Raw genomic sequence first — 21,539 nt, forward strand, 5'->3', positions numbered from 1 at the left:
AGAATTGTTAGACGGGATCCTTTTTCGATTATCCCCATTTCAACTAGGTCGGCATCGTTGAGCAGAACTAGGTTCTGATCGTTTATTTTTTGGGCTGAAAAGAGCGAATAAGTATATATAAAGGTTTAAAGTGACATCTCAAGTTGTTTGCACTACCTTCTTGATTGTTGTTTATTTTATTATAAATTTATTTCCAAGTTTATTTCCCTACTAACTATCTACATATTTCAAACTTATATAGTAGTTTTCTTCTGAATCTCCGTATATACTCCATAAGTTGTATGTTTTTTTCGTTTGCAAGTTCTTGTGTGATATGCGAATAACTTGACTGTCAGTTTTGAGTTTGTAACTGTTGTATTGTAAACAATATTCGCATTCGAGATGCTGTATTAGGCAAACAATTTGATTATCCGATTGCAATATATCTATTATCAAACCATAGGACATTTCGTTGCATACTTGGTATTTCGCTATCAGTCCCGGCCGAAAGCTTGTGTTATTTATTTTCATATGGTTTATATATTTGATTGAATCTGGTAGATCCCGGATCAGGAGTAAATTACTTAGAGATTTTTTGTGTATGTGCTTTGACGAAACGATATCTACCGTACCAATTTCGTATGAATGGTCAAGAATAGTGGTTATCTGTGCTAGATTCAGGCGCTTAGCAAAGCTGTTTGTTAAATTGATGAAATTGTTGCATGTCTTCGCTTGGGATTTCGACTCCTTGAATTTCGCTTCGAAGCGTAAGCAACTATGATTAACAACTGGCCCATCCTGACGAATTATGTAGGGATAATGAGAGATGTGATGGAATTTATTGGTAGGGTTGATGGCAGGGAAGCAGGATTTGAACAACTTGTAAAAACATTCGATTTCGTTTTCCAGATCGTTAATCTGATTCAATGTTAGCTTATTGGAGAAACTATAATAAGTTATTTTCATGAGAGCTCTAAGCAATGATGATAAATTTGAATTAAATCCGAGAATCTGGTTGAACATAAAAGGGAATGCTCGAAGGAGAAGCCAACATTGCGAAGCTGACTGAGGAATAGCATGTCCACGTGCTTTTAACTTCTCGCAAGTAAAATTAGCGGTAGGTTTATCAGCCGATTCAGTTATACCGTATTCGTAATGCTGTATAATTTGGTTGACTTGACTAATCGTTATCACTTTATGGATATTTACAGCTTCGTTCAAAACACATTTGATTACGACCATGACGACGCCTTCCAAAAGATCATGCATTGGATCAAACGTGTTATTTTCCGCTATGTTGAAATATTTAACTTCATTCAGTGCTGATTTTCGAATGATTCCGCATTGTGAAGGTGTTTTAGTTCCGCTTTGAAGAGCATTTAAATCACCTTGTATGCTTTCTTCAGTGCGATGAGGGAAGGTATCACCAATGTTTCCACAATGAAGTGCAGTACGCGTCGCATAGCACATTCTACAGAATAGACTTGATTGGGGCCCCATTAACTCGAAAATTTCATGAATTGCCAGCGTGTCCCCCAAAACATGCACTAGAACTGCCCTCATCGTAAACTTTTCACTCCCATATTGTACTACAACACCATCATCTGATTCAAGCTCACGCAAATCTTGAATCAGCGGTTTCATAACGTTATTGTAGCCATATTTTTTTACATCTCTTGAGCGAACTGTAAGCGTTAGATATATCCTGTTGGAGGATGAATTAATTGCGGGGTGGAGATTCTCAATTTTAACACTGAAATTGGTAAGTTTTTTTTTTTGATTTGCGTGATCCCAAAGGGTTCAGATATTCGACATCGTCCAGATGAAGCGAGAGTCGTAATGCATCGGGAAACCGTGTCAGGAATGGGTGTGTTTTGAAACGTTGACCATCTTTGAAACCGCACAAGATATCGTCATTCACTGCTTCTGCTATCATCTTGCGAGCTCCGGGATTCTTCATAACCAGTGCTAAAATGCTGGTTAGTGGAATATAGTGAGCAACGTCTTTCACTATTTGTACACTTTTTCTTTTGCCTAGTTTGGTAATCGCGGGGACAGTTTTAGTGATTCTAGTTCTTCCCAAGACTTCTTCCCTAGGGTTTGGCACAGCACAACCCGCAACTCCAGACAAATATGCTAGGTTGTCTTTTGGAGAAGCTACGTCTGCAAAAATTCCATCCAAAGATGCGTCGTTTATAAATTTCAAAGCGTCGGTATCGTTTAATGGGATCGACTTCGATTTCAAAAATTCTCTGAATAGATTCAACATGTAACACTCGTAATCTTCTATAAGATTCGAGGTAACCTGTAAGAACTTTTTGATTTTTGTCTCGGGAAGAGATACATCTTTTCGCAAATCTGTGGCGAATTTACTAATTTTCTTAGTAATTTCATCCAACGACGGCGCCGTTTTAAAGAATATAGTATTCGTTATTCTCAACAGATAATCATCATCTACGAGCATATTTTCCGGATGATTATTTTGAATTTGTTCAACAGCGTCATGGTCGTATGAAATATTTGTAGAATTTTCTGTAATTAGTGGATGAACACTCTCTATGTGCCGTTTCAAGCTCTTAAACCTCTGGTACAGTGAACCACATTCTGAACAAAGGAAAGGTTGAGCGGCTGCTTTGCTGGTGTTCAAATTGTGTACCAACCGGAAGTGTTCCTTCAATTCATCCACGTGTCCAGGAATCATCTTCCCACAATTTGGCACATGGCATGAGAAACCTGAAACCTTACACTTTTTTTCCAGTATATATATATATATATATATATATATATATATATATATATATATATATATATATATATATATATATATATATATATATATATATATATATATATATATATATATATATATATATATATATATATATATATATATATATATATATATATATATATATATATATATATATATATATATATATATATATATATATATATATATATATATAATATAACGTGAATATTACCTCGCAACTTCATTGCAGTTTCAGCATCCACCTCTTCCGAAATCTTCTGCATGCTGGTTGTTCAAATCCACTCTTTCAATTAAAATGTATTTTACACACTACAACTCTAGCTTCAACTATTATAAATATTTGAACAAATTTTTATTTGTGAAAAAGTGATGAGCGATAACTAAACGAGCGTGTACCTACTAATGGAAAATGGCGGATGACGCTTGGAATTTTTAACTTGGCGAGAAACGGCTTTTCCGTTTGGTAACTCCAAAACGGTTTCTTGTGTAATACCCAAAAATAGAGTCAGAGTTACTCAGAGATATTATACATGACAACTCAATTTTTGACGTTTACGAACATCATTCAAAACTGAGTTAAAAGTACTCAGAATCTGAGTAACTTTTTACGAGCGTGTAGGTAAGATTAGAGCACTCTAGTTAGAGTGCGGCCAAGACGCGTTTGACGTATCCAAACGAGCAGAAATCTGACGTATTTCTATTGTGAATACGTCAAATTTCATGTTCGTTTGGATACGTCATGGCCTCTTGGGCACACTCTACACGGTTAAATAAAACAACCTGCAGGATAAGTTCTTTTAACTTACTTTTGAGTTGTGCGTCGCTTTCGCACTTATTAGTGTTGTCAAAAACAGAACGAGAGATTCGACTCAGTCGAGGTCTTCCGTGGAGGAAGGTACTTTTGAGTTGTTTGGGGTATACTCAAAATTAGGTAAATTCAACATTAATTTGAGTATAAAAAACCTATCAATGAGTTGTAATTTTTGCCGAGGTTAAATGGAAACTACCTTCAACACGGTTTACCTAATTTTAAGTTCCCCCACGATACCACGAGATTGAGTCAAAGGAACTCAATTTTAGGTAGTTTTTCGTTTCCGTGTAACTAGAGTGCTCTAGGTAAAGGCTAGTTTACAGTTCGGGAAATGGATCACGGGATTTCGCACGGGATTTGCGTCGGGATATGATCAGGGAAAATTTCCCGCCGAAATCTCTCCAAACTGTCAGACCAAAACACTGCTGCTTCTTAAAAATAGAAACAGTATCAAACTTACAGCGAATTGCAAACCTTATAAAAATACTATTTTCCCCGTCGGAAACAATTTGTGTTGAATTGTTCCCGGCCGGATTTCTGTGTGGAGAGTTTTAAAATCCCGTGATGTTTCCCGCGGTTGGGTTTACACTTCAGGAAAACTGTCATTTTTGTGTAGACTCATTTCCCGTCACGGGATTTGAAATCCCGAGCTCCATTTAAAATACACAGGGACCCAAATCCCGTGACACGTTTTCCGAACTGTAAACTAGCCTTAGATCGGATGAAAAAAATCGATTTTTCGAGGTAAAAACTAGCCAAACATGTCAAATGGTCCTAAATGCAAATGACAGTTTCTCTTTGTTTACTTTCTTTTTCGCTAATAACTCGGCAGTTAATTGAAAAGTTTTAAGATGACGCCGTAATAGTCGAAAGAAAAGGAAACAAAGAAAACAGGTTTTCGAGTAATTGGTCACCAGCAACCTAAAAACTGTTTTTTAACGAAAACCATTTGTCATTCAGTGAAGCCCAGTAAAGTTCAGCCGGAAATGAACTGGAATTCTGGCTGGCTCCAGTTCGTACACCGTCTCCAGTGACAACCGATTCTAACTAGAATCGGTTGTGTCACTGGAGCCGGAATTCGAATTGGAACCAGCCAGAATTCCAGTTCGTTTCCGGCTGAACTTAACTGAGAGAAACATCGACCCGAAAAGATCAGCTGCTATAAACCGATTTTTCGAGGCGAAAAAATCGATTTTGAAAAAAATCGCATCGCTATCGCCCATTCCTACAGAGATGCCAGATTTGCAGACAAGTCTGCAAATTCGCAGACTTTTAATTTAAGCTGCAGATTTTTTCGATGACGCAGATATTTGCAGATTTTTTAGTTTGGTTGCAGATTTTTTAGTTTGGTTGCAGATATTTACAGATTTTTGAATATAAAGGCTTTTGGTTACACTAGCTTTCCTGACATTTTTTGTTCTTCCCAGACTTATAAAATTATTATTGCAGACATTTGAAAAAAGTACCTGGCATCTCTGCCTACAAAGAGGTTCAGTGAGACTGAATGTTTTTGCAAGCACATACTGTGATCTTTTGACTAATCGCGAAAGTTGTATACTCAACAACAGTAGTGTAAATCGTATTTTTGATAATTAGTTATAAATTGTTTAATTCTCAACAACGGCTACAATGGCAGCGGTAAGTTTGGTTGATTGCGAAGCGATTTGCGGCTTAGAACACACAATAGTACCTTCCACGCGTATCGCTTTGATTAGATTAGTTTAATGTACCAACTAGAAAATTGATTCAATTGCTTCGTGAATGATAAGACAAGTTACTGACCTGGTGTCTTATACGCATAATACAATCGTTGCTTTCAGCTGACACACGAATTCAAGGTGGAAATGACATGTACCGGTTGTTCGGGAGCGGTAGAACGAGTACTCGGCAAGTTAAAAGGTAAGCAAATAGCAAACAGTTGGTTAGCGACCAGTGGCCCTAGCAATCAGCCAAATAATTTACCGTACATATCCGCTCATTGTGGAACAAAGTTTGTTTTTTATTATTTGTCAATCCGATTTATATCCAGATTTATTAAATAACGTGATGTTAATATATGTGTTTTCCACAGAAAAAGTAGAAAAGGTAGACATCGACCTCGATAACAAAAAAGTCTTCGTTACATCAACACTTTCGTCGGATGAACTACTGGAAACCATCAAGAAAACTGGAAAAGAAACTAGTTACGTTGGTGTTAGGGCCTAATAATCGGTTATCACCCGGATACTCAGGGATATTCTCAACAACTTTATCCTTCTATTTGTGTTAATTAAAAACGTTGTTTCAAGTATTAGTTAAAATCGTTTCGTTTTATCTTGCTTCGTGAGTGAACTGCGACAGCTTTTGACAAGTTTATTAAAAACAACGGTAAAATAAAATATAAGTTATGTACAATAGTGTTTAAGACTTGGAACGTAAAAAGAGAATCAGTTATATCTTAGCTTCTATTCAGCACTACATCTTCAACCATAGTAAGTCTTCTGTCAAGTCCTGCCAGGGCGCTTTCAATAATTTCCAATTTTTGAACAACATAGTTTTTAAAATTACTACTTCTGCCGTTCCTGCTCTCATTGAGCTGGTTCAAACCGGATTCTGATAAGTAGTGCCCGTTGCTGCTTTTGCATAGTCTTATTACTATTTCCTTTACACGTACATAAAACTCATTAGTTTTGTTCAAAATAATAGTTTGCTTAGAGCTAGTTCAAAATTTGGTAAAGAATGAATAAAAATTATCAATCGCGAACCTCAATAGCATCTGTAAGATGAAAATTCTCAGTCTTTCGAGCGTCCACTAGAATGCTGGTATCTGGCAGGTTCTCTTTGTTGTTACAAAATTCAAATTCAGTATCATCATCAATACCTTGGTACTCTTCATAGCTCAGCTTTTTGTACAGTGGAATAGACTTACTGACGTTAGATTGAGACTCCCGTTGAATATCACTGCTTTCTGAGCTGTAAAGTGAATTTTCAGATGTTTCACCATTGAAATTAGCCTTCCAGAGCATAATCTGCAAAACGGAAAGAAACTTAATAAGTAACGTCCTAATGATTTTTTTTGTTTTGGAATAATCTACTTACATGTCTATCCTCGCTCCCTGTAGCAAACAGCTGTCCATCCCTAGAAAACTGCACGGCAGTAACCGGTCCAGTATGACCTGTTAGCGTATAAATATGACGCCCTTCCAGCAAGTCAATTATTTTAACAACTCCATCATCACTGCCAGTTATCAAATAGTTTCCGGACGGATGGAAGTCCAAAGAGTTTACGGAACCTTCGAAAAGTCGATAGTACTGAATCAGTTTGCGAATCTTAATGTCGAAAATTTTAACTCGTGCATTATCCATTCCGATTGCTACCAGCGATCCATCCGGATGCCAGGATATTTTATTACCAGCTCCCTTTTGGTCAATAAAACTGTGCACACACTGTCCAGAAACCGGATCAAAAAGCTTCAGTGCTTTATCATCGCCACAGGAGGCGATAAGCTTATCATCTGGTGAAAACCTAGCGCATCGTACCCAATTAGTGTGTCCGGTAAACGATGACACGAAGTGCTTTCGCGATACCCGCCACAGTTTGACTGATTTGTCGTCAGACGCGGTGATCAACTTTTTCCCCTTGGAATCAAAATCTACCGATCTGATGTTAGATGTATGAGCCCTGAATTCATCACAGTTACCCATCAACGACGGGACCCAAATTTTAACCGTTCGGTCCTTGGAAGCGGAAGCCACAATTCGGCCGTCCGGGGACCAGCTAATATCGTTAATGACATCCGAGTGAGCTTCGAAACGCATGCAACGAACCTGCTCATTCATATTCCAGACAATGGCCGTACTGTCATTGGAGCTGGACACGAATCGTTTTCCTTCTGAGTGGAACGAAATACCAGTTACTTTGCCGCGATGGCCTTTTAGATGGCGAACGAGTACTGGATCAGAAGACATCTTGTAGCGAACACTTTGATGCAGGTTGATTTTTGCACTTTCAACACAGGTCTACGATTACTGCGATTGTTTCTCAATAATCGATTTGAATTATTTTGGTGAAACCGGGATAAAACTAACAAAATAACATTTCTAACCAGAGAAAACCGTTTGCATTTGAAAGAAATTTTGAAAACGATGGTTTGTTTTGGCTTCTTTGAACGTACAATCACAATCAACTGTGGTAGTGTCGTGTGATAAGGGTGGTCGCTCGTTGGACCAACATGGTAATTAAACCGACACAATACACCGACTGAAAATAATATAAACTCCCACAAAGGGTGACCAGATTTTTTCTCGAAATCGGTAGTCTAGGACTCGCTGACCTGGTTAGGGATGCCCGATGAGTAGATGACTTGTGATTCGCCTTTGTTTTTCTTTGTTTAAACTTCGCCATGTTTAGATGTCAAAATTTAGACATAGTTTCATTAACTGTCGTGAAAATGTGTTCAATTCTAAATGCAGTAAGTCCTTCAATAACAATTTTACGAGATTGTGTATATTATGTTTCTAGGAGCGGAAATATTCTACATATAGAAATAAAACCTCAATTAAATCTCATTTCGTGGAACCACTGATAACTGACATACAAGTAAAGATTTCAACTTGTGTAAGAAATAAAACTTAGCTTTAGGAGCATATTTGCGGGTTTCATTTCATGTTTTCTACAGACGCTTGAGGAGCAGATTACCTCGGTGCGCAAACGTTATCATTTCGTATGATACATTGTGAAAACTGATAATTTCAACTGCGTATATAAAATACTTTTTATTTTAAACATGTTTCGGCAATGCAAGTTACTACTTTGACAAATGGTTCATGGGTTTTTAGAGCATTTACCTTTCTTTTGTATTGGGAATGTTTCGTACGCAAATGTACGATCCACCCGATTGCTCGGTTTACTCAAACAGGTTGTACTAAATACATTCGAAAGTATTTTCATGCCTTACGCCAAATGGTAATTATACCACAGAGTTACAGACATAATACTCGACAACAATTATTCGTCAATGTTAGCGGTCATTTTGAATTGAATATATTTTTAGTTGGGACTGTTACCGCATTTGCGATTATGGCGCCACTGACACTGACATGTCATATGCGCAAGTATACGGTGGATATACCAATTGTTCCTAGGCCTGAGGGTTAACTAATTTGTGGTTGGAACCGTGTATAAAAGGTGTAGCTAGTATTTTGGCCGAATTGGTGCAACGATATTTTTGCGAGGAGCCACCGCTTTCGACAGCTTATCCTTACCAGCTTAACATCATGTATCATGCATCAGTTCCTTGGCTTAGGTAATGCACAAAGTTTTGGTTTCGCCACATAACCTTACTTTCATAACACTGTTTCATTCTTTTGGATCCTAGGAAGGGGGCCATCGCTTTCTATGGTTGTTGCCAAATGGCAGTGAAAAACACATGTACTGAATTTTGCGATTTGTCCTATATGTATGTTTATATTATTAAAAGAAAAGTAAAAATATTGCTATTGTCTAATGCTTCTACCAGTGCACTCTTCGAGGGGAGAAATATGGCCAACATACTGAAAAATATTGATATTCAGCAAAAAAAATTTCCCGCTTCAAAAAAAAATGTCTGGGAAATGGTTATAACTGTGGAATGAACGTATGAACCAATGATCATTCTGGATATGGTTTTCTGGAGAATAGTTCTTTCTGGGGTAAACACTTCGGTATTTTAGTTTCTGTTGAATGGTTTTTAAGGAAAGTCAGCCATTCTTTATTTTAATTCGGAATAATCAATGTCATCCTAACTTCCGGTTTCAACACAATGCAAATCATTTCAGATGTGACCGAATCGAAGAATGTCGTTCGATGGAAGTGAGAACGAGTCTAGGGGTAGATCACTCTAGAAATGTATAACAAATTTGCATCAAATTAGAAAAAAATGCATTTAATTTCCATTTTTGCATCAACTTTGCACTCCCTCGTAGAAAAGTTTGTTCAACAAACGTCCTACGCTGATTCACTTTGTTCGATGTTTTGTTGAATGTAGGACTAATTTTTTGCAGGGTTTTGGCGTCTTACACGCAAAGCAAAATACATTGCTCGCAACGCAAAATACATTACGAATTTCTATTTTGATGGAAAGAAATGCATTTAATTTAGCTGCTTTTTAAAAATGCATCACAAGTGATCTGCCCCTAGGAACGAGTAGTACGTTTCTAGGGAATGACTTTCTGGGAGATGATGCATTCTGGGGTATGGTATTCTGAGGAATGGAACATTCTGGGGAATAGTATATTCTGGGGGATGATATTCTGGGGAGTGGAATTCTAAAGAAAGGCTTCCTGGGGAATGATTTCCGGGGGAATAGAATACAATCATTTCTGGATATTTAAGGTTAAACTTAGAAACCCAACAAACAATTTTGCTGGATAACATAGATAGAACAGCTATTGTTCAGCTTATTTTCTCGGCTTGTTCAGCTTTATTTGTTTGTTGGGAATTATCCAAAAGTGGAAATCTTTGAAAACAAACAAAGCCGTTTTTTGCACACGGTTACCAGAAACGTCATGAAAACATTGATTGATTTTCATGAAGATTGTACAAACGGCAAAGAAAAAAATCATTGGTTGGTTACCCTAAAATTCGGTCTACAAAATGTTGATCCAATGATGTCGGTTTAATTAACCTGACCAGACCAGCCCATGAAACTTTTAATAAACTGTGATAATTTTTATTAAACATCCTAAACATCCGTATAAAATATTATTCTAAATATTAAATAAAAATCGAGCATTAATCGAACATGCCAAGAAATTTTGTATTATAAGTATTAAATTTCGCCATTTTTATGTCCATTAATAATGTTTGCTAACCGGTTCTCATTCTTGTCAAGGCTATCTACTGCATTTTCAAGTAAGTGCACATGTTTTCATTACAACACACTATTGATGTAATCATTTCCAGATACCTTAAAGACGAATCTCGTTACGTCGTCTTCTGCAGGAATAGTCTCAAGAACTCGACAAACAAATACAAATATTTCTCGTCTTAATTCCTCACTGGCACTGGAAAAATCCACCGTACAGGAAGCAAATAAACAGATTGAATCCGGCACCGAAGGCCGGCTTTTTGCGATAGTTCAACTATGTGGCAAACAGTTTAAGATAACATCCGGGGATATCATCATCGTGGAGGGCTATTGGCCACCGACAAATGGGGAAAGGATTCGATTGGATAAGGTATTACTGGCAGGGGGTAAGGATTTTTCCCTGATCGGTAGACCTCTTGTACCCCACGGATTGGTAGATGTTCAGGGAACTATCATTGAAAAATCCCTGTCGCACACGAGGACACACTTTAGAAAGAAGCGAAGGAAGCAATACATGAGGATTAACTTCTTCCGAACTCAGCAAACAATGATTCGCATTAATTCAATTGAATTGAATCAGCAAGGAATCCGAGAGCAGGATGAATCACCGGATCCATTCAAGAACAATTTTTTCTAGTTCCATTGAGTTTTTGAAATAAATTTAGTCAATCAACTGATAGTTTTTGTTTTTGCCATATAAAGAAAGGCTAAACTAAAAATCGACTTTTCATTCGAGGCCCTAAATCAAATGTCACTCAATTTCCTTAGTGATGGCTGAATTACTGACTTGCACAAAGTTGTTTTCAAATGAATGGTTTAACGCTCTCTAAGCTGCTGTTCAATTTTTGCCGATCGGACTTCCGGTTCCAGAGTTTACGGTTGAAAAGTGCAGTCACCGCAAATTTCCATTTTCAGCCTTATTCTGCATTACGACGGATCGCTTTGTAGAACAATTGTATTCCTTGTATTTGTATTCTCAATAACAACAGAAAAACAATCGAACCATATTCGCTCGAAAAATGAATCTATAGTAATGGAGAATAAAGCTAATTAACTAGTACCACCATGATGTTCAAGTTATAAAATGCGTCGGAAGCTTCCTCCCAGGGGTTTGCTGAGAATATCGCGTATTTTTTCGTTTTTATATAAATTTGTGTTTGATGTCAATCTTCTTTCAATCTCTTGGAGCAGTGGTAGGCAACAATTAGGTAGTTTACCACAAGCACACAGCCCTAGACACAGCCAGACACCCAGCAGGCTTTCATCTATGCGCCAAAGAAAACTAGCGTGAATATGATGACTCATGCCACAAATTAGTGAAGGAAATATTCGCTATGAGATAGCAGAATTATCGAAGTGATCCTATTCGATCACTTACCCGGTAAAACTCAAACCAAACGTTCGCAAATGTTGATTTAGACAACTAAATTAAAGTTCTACGTACTTTGCTATGCAGTTTATACTGATACCGTTGACAACAGATAAGGTCATTTTAACCGGGAGTCATTTGGCTCTCTATCAGGTGCCATTCAACACTGCAACTACTTTAGGCTAAAGTGATCAAACGTCCCGGATTAGGCGGGACAATTCCAGATTTCAAGTACAAGTATGTCGCGCATGGCTAAGCGTCCCGGAAAGTTTCTCGCATTGTCTTGTAAATGCATATCGTACAAAACACTCATCTCCGAACAACGTAGGGAACGTGCAAATTGATCCAATTAAATCGGATGTTTACGATACCTATGTCTAACACTAGTATGAGTGATCATGAATCTCGGAAAGTATCTTTGTCTTGCAGTACTTGCGCAAGTATCTGGGAAACCGAAAACATCTGGTCACTTTAATTTAGGCCCTTTGGCTCTCTTGTGCCATTTAATACCACTGGACCTAGCTTACTCCGACGGAGAATTCCATGGCTATAGATTCTCCCGAAACCGAGCAAACCAGCCAGATTCGGCGGTCCGGTGATTTCGGTGGACCAATGAGTGCGGTTTGCTGGTGTCTCATCGACCCGTAACTGGGGGTGTCTCGTTGCAATCTACTCATTCTAGTCCCCAACGATGAATCTTGCTTACACCGACGGAGATTTCCCCTGCGATACAAATTCTACTGACACCGATTCATTGTCTGTTTTTACTATATTTGTCGTTGGCCTACCGGTAGGTTCCCGTTGTCAGTCCGGCGATTGCGGGTGGAGCGTTACGTCCAGTTCGCTGGCAACCCGACCGGGTGCTCTGTCGTGATATACTTGACTAATCCCCAGCGGTAGATCTAGCCTACTCCGGCGTAGTTTCCCGGCGGCGATTGCTCTTCCGAAACCGTTGCTCGCTGTCCATCACGCCATTTCCGCTGTAAGGCATTTGATCTGCGTCACCACTCTGTTGACTGTGTTCCACGTCGCTTATCATTTTGTGGACTACATTATCCGGGTTGATGTCCGGTCCTCTCGTTTCAAGCATCTCCCTGCGTGTCGCTTCGAACCTTCGATATTCGAAGACAACGTGTTCCAGTGTCTACTCAATGTTCTCATACTCCGGGCACAAGGGTGACATTGCCTGGCCGAACCGTTGAATATGCTTTCTGATGCAGCCCTGGCCCGGCAGGAGCTGGCTGTCATGCTTTTTATTGAACCAGGTAAACAAATTTAGTATGAACCGGTATGTCCACCTTTCTTTTCCCGTTGAGTTCCATTCTTGCAGCCACCTCACCATCAAATCGATGCTCTCAATTTTCCTCACGTTTGGGGCCGTACACTAATTACGCAAGGCTTTTTTAGAGCTTTTCAACCTCCCCCTCCCCCCCAGATAAGAGTTCGTAAGATTTTGGTGAACTCCCCCTCCCCCTACATAAGATCTTATCATGATTATCGTAATTAAAAAATCGAATTGTTAATTCATCAAATAATAAGATAGCGAAAACGATATGTATAGAATTATTACAAGAAAACTCATGACAAAATTTAACTGTAATCATCTGCAGAATTTCAATTGCATGCCAATCTCGCCCAGTAGAAAGAATAACTGTTGTCAGATATTCAGTAACTCCAATTTGGTCCACATGATCTGCTTTGCTATATTCCACTTTTTTTGTTGGAGACGAACCACTGCGACCAGTGTTTAGATCTATGTGCTATACTCCACTTCCTTTGAATCTATTTTCTTGTGATGTAGAATTTAAAAGAGTTTATAACCTCTTCTGGCATGAATTTATTCTTCGAATTTTCTTGAAATAAAATACAGTTCACACTCTGGAAATATTCGACATTCAAGATCTTTGACAATCGCATGTTAGAACATTTTCCAGATATCTTGCGGGTTTGAATCGAACGTTTGAAAGGGACAAAGTCGGTCTAACAACACGAATGGTATCAACACTTCTTAACTTGTAAGACATACTGTGACTCCAGTTCCCGAACAGAACACTGTACAACCAAGAGCCAAAAAATTACTCATATTGTTTGATATACAAGGATTATATGGCACAAATGAAAATTTTCTTATTAAAAAGAATATTTTTCTTCTGGATTTAATTTTTTAAACTTGTTTTATGATATTACGTAAGAAAGGACAAACCCTCGCTCCCCCTCAGATAAGAATTTATTTTGAAACTCCTCCTCCCCTCATATGCCCTTACGTAATTAGTGTATGGCCCCTTTCTGGTGTTTCTCCGATTGTACCATTCGAAATGATCATTCGCTAGGGTGATGCAGATGGCGATAACGCATACTTTTCTTTCATTTTTTTCATTTTCATTTTTTCATATTTTCAGAATCTAATGTGCCAGATAAATTATTCACACGAATTTTATATCAAATCACAGAGAACAGACATCCATGATCGAACAAAAATATTTAAAAAACGTGTGTAAACATTTGAATTAATATACGATAAACACTAGCGCCGCCACACCAATCTATCCCAACTATCCGTCAAATCCATACCGGAACCGCTTCGAAGTCCTAAATGGATTCAGTATGGAATCTTGCTCAAAGAAAACAACCGATTTCGACTCCATCGGTTGATGCATTTGAGCTGGAATTCATGCTGGAAGTCCGAACCGGTTCCGGACTAGTTTGACTAGCCTCTAAGACCGGTTGGTTTCAAAATTGTCCAATGAAGGACGTTCGTTGGACCAATTTAGACAACGTCCAAATAACCGTTCAACAAACGTCCATCGTTGGACTCGTGTTGAACGATTTTGAAACAATTTTTTGGACGTCTCAGTGGGTGGGTAGAGGAATAACCGCTGTCAATTCTGTCGAATTCAGCCACAAAAAACATGACGACAGTAGCGCACCTGGTTTGGATATCCCAACTACCTTCGAAACCGTTAGAGATTTTACACAAGTTGAATGCCGAAGATGGACGTCTGTTCTCTGTGATCAAATGCTGAACCTGACGTATTGTGCATCTCTCTTCGCCACAAAGGAAAACTTTTAACATTCCTTTGGAAAACAATTATTTTCACGGTTTGAAAAACATGTTCATAAACTATACTATGATATAGATTATATAAACCTATAGCCTGAACAATCAATCCATTGACGCGCATTTCAAATTATGTTGTTTCCCGAAAATTCCGTGTTCACACAGATTTTTTTGGCGCGGGTGATACTTACCGCGTAAAAACCGCGGTCATTAGAAAATCCGAATAAGTCACGGTTATTAGAAAATCCGCGTAAGTAAGTCGCCATCTTGGATTTCAAAATGGCGATGAAAATAAATTTCTGGCACCTACTCATCAAAACCATTCCGAAAATATCCATATTGATTGGTTTATAGCGAATTTCGCTAAACCAGTAGTTGCCATCTTGGATTCAAATATAAATTTCTGGCACCCACTCATCAAGATTATTCCGAAAATACCCATCTTAATTGGGTTATAGCACAGAGAACAGACATTTAAGCTAGAACAAACTTTCCCGAAAAACCTGTGTGAACATTTAAATGAAAATACGTTGAAAATCACCATTGCATACAGGTTTGCATGCGTGAGTCACCATTGTATCCAAGTTTGCGTATAGCAATTGCTGGCCGATCGAAGCGCCGACCAGTGGCAAGTTGCTACTTGCTGTTGTCATTTCAAAGCGACAGTTTAATTTCTTACACAAGTTGAAAACTTTACTTGTATGTCAGTTCTCAGTGGTTATAGCGAATTCCGTCAAACCGGAAGCCGCTATCTTGGATTTCAAAATGGCGTCAAAAATCAATTTCTGGCACCTACCATTCCGAAAATTTCCATATTGATTGGGTTCTAGCGAATTTTGCTAAACCGGTTCGCCATCTTGGATTTCAAAGTAGCGTTAAATATCAATTTTTGGCACCCACCTTTCAAGACCATTCCGAAAATACCCATATTGATTGGGTTATAGAGATTTTCGCTAAACCGAAAGTCGCCATCCTGGAGTTCAAAATGGCGTCAAAAATCTATTTCTAGCACCCACTCTCCAATACCAATCCAAAAATATTCATATTGTTAAGATGCGGGCCATAAGGAGTCTTCCAGACCCATCTCTTCCATCTCCCGAAAATCTTCTAATTTTTTGCATTCAAAAGGACTCAATTGGAAAATCTGCGTAAAGAAACAGCGTTAACAGGAAAATCCGCATAAAAACCGCGTAATTCCGCGTAATAAAAACCTCGTAAAACCGCGTGAAAACCTGAGTGTAGAGCCTGTTTTAATGCTTGATATTCGTAGTGCTTACAAGCATTCGCAAAGTTTGTTTAAAACTTATAGACATTTGCAAAGCTTGTATAAAGCTAATAAACATTTGCAAAGCTTGTGCAGAGCCTATAAACATCGAAAAGCTGTTATTAGAACCGACATAAGAGAAGTCACGTTGTTTCACTAATAGACACCACTTTCAAATGACTCTGCAACTTGAGTACTGAGCTCTCTCTCTCTCTCTCTCTCTCTCTCTCTCTCCTCTCTCTCTTTCTCTCTGTCTGTCTCTCTCTCTGTCATGACTTTCCTACTTAGTTAGCTCCAATTGAATTCCATTAAAAGAAAAAAGAAAAATATGACTACCTAATAGTCGAAATATGTAATGCATTAAAAATTTTCTTAAATTAAATACCTAACTGTTAGCCACCCAAAACCTATGGGTTCGATGTCCAACATCGACAATTTCAGATGTTTCGAGTTTCGGCCAATAGCTAAACCGTTTTTTTTTTCAAGTTTCGTCTTAAACGGAAGGCACAATATTCCCCAAAGACTACTGTTGAATTTTATAGGCCCATACCGCGGCTCACAGAAACGAGGCTTTATGCTACTCCGCGAATTGACATTTTTCGGTGACGTCAGAGAAATTGAGAAAATGGATTTCTCGAAAGTTTGATAATTGACAATATTTAAACCCTTACGATTGAAAAAATAATGTTCAATGGATTCTTGACGTAAATTACGCCATAATTACACTAGACACAGTGGATAATCAGTGCATCTATGTGATTATAAGCGAAAATTGGGAATTTGGTTGCATGCCATAGAAAGGATATGGTCAAGGCTTCTGTCTGTCACGTTACATTTTTACGCATATTTCATAAGTCAGCAAAAACAATAAAACCATATTCTATCACAACTGCACCCTTATTAAGGTCACTAAACCGCACATTTTTTCTACAGAAATTTTTTTTCTATCATGAACCGTTTTCACTTTATTGTCATTTTCATACGTCTGTCACGTTACACAATTTCCGCAGTTAGTTTGGAGGTTGTCCGACTAAATAGATAAAGTCTGTTCCGTTGGCCCCCAAATTTGCATGAAAACAGTTTTAAGTTGAAGCTTCGAAAACAAGGAAGAGGTTGAAATATAGTTTTCCTGAAGAAAAACTTTGTTTTCGATTTTATGGAGTATTCTCAATGATCTGTCACGTTACAACCAGAATCTGTCACGTTACAGTTCTGAATTTTCATTGAAGCAAGGATATCAAGACATTTTCATGCATATACTTCTAGTAAGCATTCAATGAGTGGATAGACCGAATATGTCCAATGCATAAAATTTACAGCAGAAGAAACGAGAGGCAAATAGAAAAGTATGCTATCGATGCATAGATAAAGTTCTGCGTGTAATTGAAGGTAGTCTAAATTGGAAAGTTCTATCAGTTTCCATTTTCCAAATGCCATTGGAATTCTGAGCAGGAATCAATTGTTGAAGGGCATAATGGAAGAAGAGCAATATTATGTCAAAGTCCACAGGAACTCAGAGCAGAATATTCATTAGAATTTTACACCGGATTTCATTGAAAATAGGAACATGATTCTATCAGCATCATGACAATATCATAATCTTCAGCAGAATGCTATTTTGAGCAGGATTCCACCAGACCTATGACAAGCTTTTCTATAGAATCCTGTATCAAAATTCAGAGCAAAAACCATACAAATACGGATAAGGATTCAATCGAAATTTTAAATAGATTCCATCGGAATACTGAGAAAACTTCGATTAGAATCCTAGAAAGTATTCAAACAGAATTCTGGAAAGCATGTCATCATTATCCCAAGAGAGTGCCAGAAACTGACCGAGTAAGTATAAGTAAGTATTCATGTGTAATAAAGGCCTGCAGTAACCGATATATCTATTACACGAAAAATGTACTTTTAGCTTAAAACTAAAAAGTTACATATTTGGCAACACTGCCGTAAAAACTAGCATTTTTACAGATTCATTGACCAAGTCCTTCAAAAATCATCTCTCTGATTGATTCTAGTGCAAACAGTACCAGAGATATAATCCGAAAAACAATTTTTTTTGACACGATTAGTTCAAATTAGGAGTGTTGCCATGGGCCGATGGGTGGTTCAAAATGACACAATAATTTGGGATATTATATATTGACTGTAGATAAACAATTTCTTCAAAATTAGTTCCAATCCGTGAAGGTCGATCCCAAGTTTCAGTTTTTTTGGCTACTTTGCGCGGAATGACTCATATATAAGCTATTTTTGAGGTAGGCCAAAATTTGTGAGGAGGTTAACCCTAGACCCCCCGAAAAAAAGTTTTGTTGACTGCAATGATCATATTAGTACTATAATCAGACATTCTAGTTGAAATTTGATTTTTTTTCGAAACACTCGGACAATCGAATCATTTTCCCCGGATAATCAAGTCCGACCTGTACCACCATATCCGAAATAATTAAAGTCAGTTTCGTATTTAGGCAATTATAGTAAATAGGGGCGTTAAGATTTGTACCTGTCTGTGGTACGAAAGACAACTCTCTTCTTACACCGGAAAACCAAGTCTCAAACCGCAGTTATCTTTTCTGACAATTCGACATGCGGATTTGACTCAGTGCTACGATCTGATTACCACTTCGACTCCGTCCCGTACGGGACATGAATACACGACGACTAACTCATGAGAACAATAGAAGATGCACCTTCAAACTAAGCAAATAACGTAATTTGAAAACTATTGGAATTTGAAATCACTGTATAATTGTTAAAAAAGGTTTTTTTCGACACATTTTCCAAATTCTAATATTAATATTTCCTAAATTATACTGAACGTAACTACCCGCGGAATTTTGCAACATTGTTTAACTACCTAAAGGAAGAAGATGGATGACCCAATTTACGCATGAGGGCACAACTCCTAACTTAGAAAAGTTTGATTTGAAGGTTTCGTGTTCTACTGCTTTGTAACTGACACCAACTTGCTTTTACTAATATTTGGATTATGTACCCAACTGGCGCTAATTTGGTGTTAGTTAGGATTTATCGTCTAACTAGCAGTAAATCGAACTTTCCCACCTGTCGAGTCCCAGTGTTCGTTAATGAGAAAGGTGCAATTGCATCACTAAATGGATTAAAACAGGTTTCTCCAACATTCATAGTCTTGATCATATGGTCTACGAGCATCTCTATACATACATGCATTATATCTGCCACAAATAACCCTGCGTTTCCATGAGATTAGCAGGCCACGTGGGAAGGATACGTATTTTCAGTAGTTGACAAGTTGTTGAAGTGTAAATATTCTTTATTATTACCACAGTCTTCCGCAGTATCATATAACATTACCGAACAAGACCGACGACACACGTGCCCCATAAATTTGGAGACACCATTTTCGGTGGGCTAAAACTGCCCGGTTCTCTTTTCGCTTCATCTCCAGCTCATTTATTCAATGAATCATCTATGCACGCCCAGCCGAACGGTTTGCAACGGCTTCCTAACAACCGAAGAGATACCTTGTATAGAAATAAATCTTTATTAGTGTCCAGCTGATCGTGCGATAGTTTGTCATATTTAATTCGTTGAAGTGAGCAAATCGCCACTCCCTCAATTTTTTGTTGTTTTGTTTGCAGTCGGTTCGGTGTAAAAGGCAAAAAATTGCTTGGTTTTTAGCCGAGAAATCGAGGAAAAAGCTTGGTTTCTTCTGATTTTTCTCCTCCAAGCCTAATTTTTTGTCTTTCTCAATAGAAAGTGTATGCAATTGCTCTGAAAATCGAAATACACCATACATATACACCTCGATTCAGTTCGTCGAGTATGAAAAAATGTCTGTGTATGTACATTAAAAAAGCTCAGTAATATCAAACACCATAACCAAATACCGGTTGATCAAAAAAATCTTCTTCAGATTTTTTTGCACGGTTTCTCGAAATAACAGGGATTTTTTGCACGGTTTCTCGAAATAGCACGGATTTTTTTTTTGCATGGGACGCATCTCCCGTGCAAAAAAAGAATTCGGTGTACATATATCTATGTGTGTGTATGTGATCAAAACCGTTACTTTATTTTCTTAGCGATGGCTGAATCAGTTTTCACAAGCTTAGTCTCAAATGAAGGTACAACATTCCCATCAACTACTGCATTCTTAAGAAAATCAATTGTCTGGTTAAGGAATTATAGAAAATCACGATTTCGGTGAATATTGCAATGAAAGTAAAGATAAAAAAAATCTAAAATTTTGACCTAATTTCATGTATTTGTAGGTCACTAACAACCATTCTAAGTCTCTCCGGCCATATTCGACACCATCGACGGTTCCGGAAGCTCCGACGAAAGTATCCACATCCAGTCACATCAGTTTCTCGGAGATGACTAAACCATTTTTATCAAATTTTGTCTCATTGACTAAACTCAGTAAAATGTAAATTGTGGCATCTCCAGAGAATGGTATTAAATTCCATCTCGATCCAAATTACTTGAATAGGTCACTGACGGCAAACCGCAGTCTCGTTGACCATATTGACTACCATGACCGGTTCCGGAAATCCCGGGAAAAATGTACTGGTTTAAAAATTATTAACAAAATATCGGTTTCTCGGAGAAGGTTTGGACAATATTATATAGCACCAAGTTGCTTGAATAGTCTTAATGATTAATTCCCCATGTACATTGAACTTTATTCGCAGTTAAGATAGTCTAGAAATTTTTCTTACCTTTAAAATAGTTACTTTTTAAAAGAATCATGCTGTAATCTTCTAGTTTTAAGAAATTTAAAATGTTAAATTCACAAATTTGGCACCTTTAAGCTGTAATGGTACCGTGCCTTATCAAATAAACAGATTGAATTTCCGGTAGTAAAGGTATAGTGCATGCTTTTACCAGCAACTTTGCTGAGGACGTTAGGTCTTTATCTTTAGTACCTTTAGCATGATTGTTTGTGTTTTGTGTATGACCCCTTAATGTCAATTCTTTAATATAACTTTTTATGTGGTTTTCTGACAAATTTGGTAAGTTCCGTGAAAAATTTATATTATCAAAATGGACTACTTTCAGTATCACAACATTGGCTTATCTCAATTCTTTTCGAAGTGGATCAGAAAATTTTAAGTATGTTTGGTTGTTTTCGTCGAAACAACTGTGTTTACGCCAATAGTGTTTTTGGAATATCTTTCAAAAACAGCAAGGTCTTGCATTTAGTGCTATGCTTTTAGTGAGTAATCCTTCTAAAAGTGAGAATTTTTAATTATTTTTTTTGGTGACGAAAGATTGCTTTCGCGAATATCTTTGCTGAATGCACTCTCTTTTTGAAATACGTTTGAATTTATCGCTAATGATATTTGGATGACCCCTGTTCGGATCACGACAAATGACTATTTAATTTGTAGCACTGTGCTTGTTGCGCAGCTCAAACTGTAAATTTTGCGCAATTTAGTAGGTATAATAAACCATTAGAGAAATCTAGCCA

General features: G+C 37.7%; 3 protein-coding genes across 3 annotated transcripts; 2 read left to right on the plus strand and 1 right to left on the minus strand.

The window, feature by feature from the left end:
• The first annotated feature begins 5,040 nt into the window (after positions 1 to 5,040).
• On the plus strand, positions 5,041 to 5,908 carry LOC131691789 (copper transport protein ATOX1). Its single transcript, XM_058978433.1, has 3 exons — positions 5,041 to 5,201; positions 5,384 to 5,462; positions 5,635 to 5,908. The coding sequence occupies exons 1-3, from the start codon at positions 5,193 to 5,195 to the stop codon at positions 5,766 to 5,768; spliced, it is 222 nt and encodes a 73-aa protein (XP_058834416.1). The 5' UTR covers positions 5,041 to 5,192; the 3' UTR covers positions 5,769 to 5,908.
• Positions 5,909 to 6,204: 296 nt separating this feature from the next.
• On the minus strand, positions 6,205 to 7,712 carry LOC131691788 (POC1 centriolar protein homolog). The gene is made up of 2 exons (XM_058978432.1): positions 6,642 to 7,712; positions 6,205 to 6,571 (listed from the first exon to the last, which is right to left on the minus strand). Exons 1-2 carry the CDS (start codon positions 7,509 to 7,511, stop codon positions 6,296 to 6,298), a joined length of 1,146 nt encoding a protein of 381 aa, XP_058834415.1. The 5' UTR covers positions 7,512 to 7,712; the 3' UTR covers positions 6,205 to 6,295.
• A 2,550-nt stretch (positions 7,713 to 10,262) lies between these two features.
• LOC131689688 (large ribosomal subunit protein bL21m) lies at positions 10,263 to 11,069 on the plus strand. Its single transcript, XM_058974943.1, has 2 exons — positions 10,263 to 10,434; positions 10,486 to 11,069. Exons 1-2 carry the CDS (start codon positions 10,383 to 10,385, stop codon positions 11,025 to 11,027), a joined length of 594 nt encoding a protein of 197 aa, XP_058830926.1. The 5' UTR covers positions 10,263 to 10,382; the 3' UTR covers positions 11,028 to 11,069.
• The last annotated feature ends 10,470 nt before the right edge of the window (positions 11,070 to 21,539 follow it).

Source organism: Topomyia yanbarensis, chromosome 3 (assembly GCF_030247195.1).
Source record: "Topomyia yanbarensis strain Yona2022 chromosome 3, ASM3024719v1, whole genome shotgun sequence".
Lineage (NCBI taxonomy): Eukaryota > Metazoa > Arthropoda > Insecta > Diptera > Culicidae > Topomyia > Topomyia yanbarensis.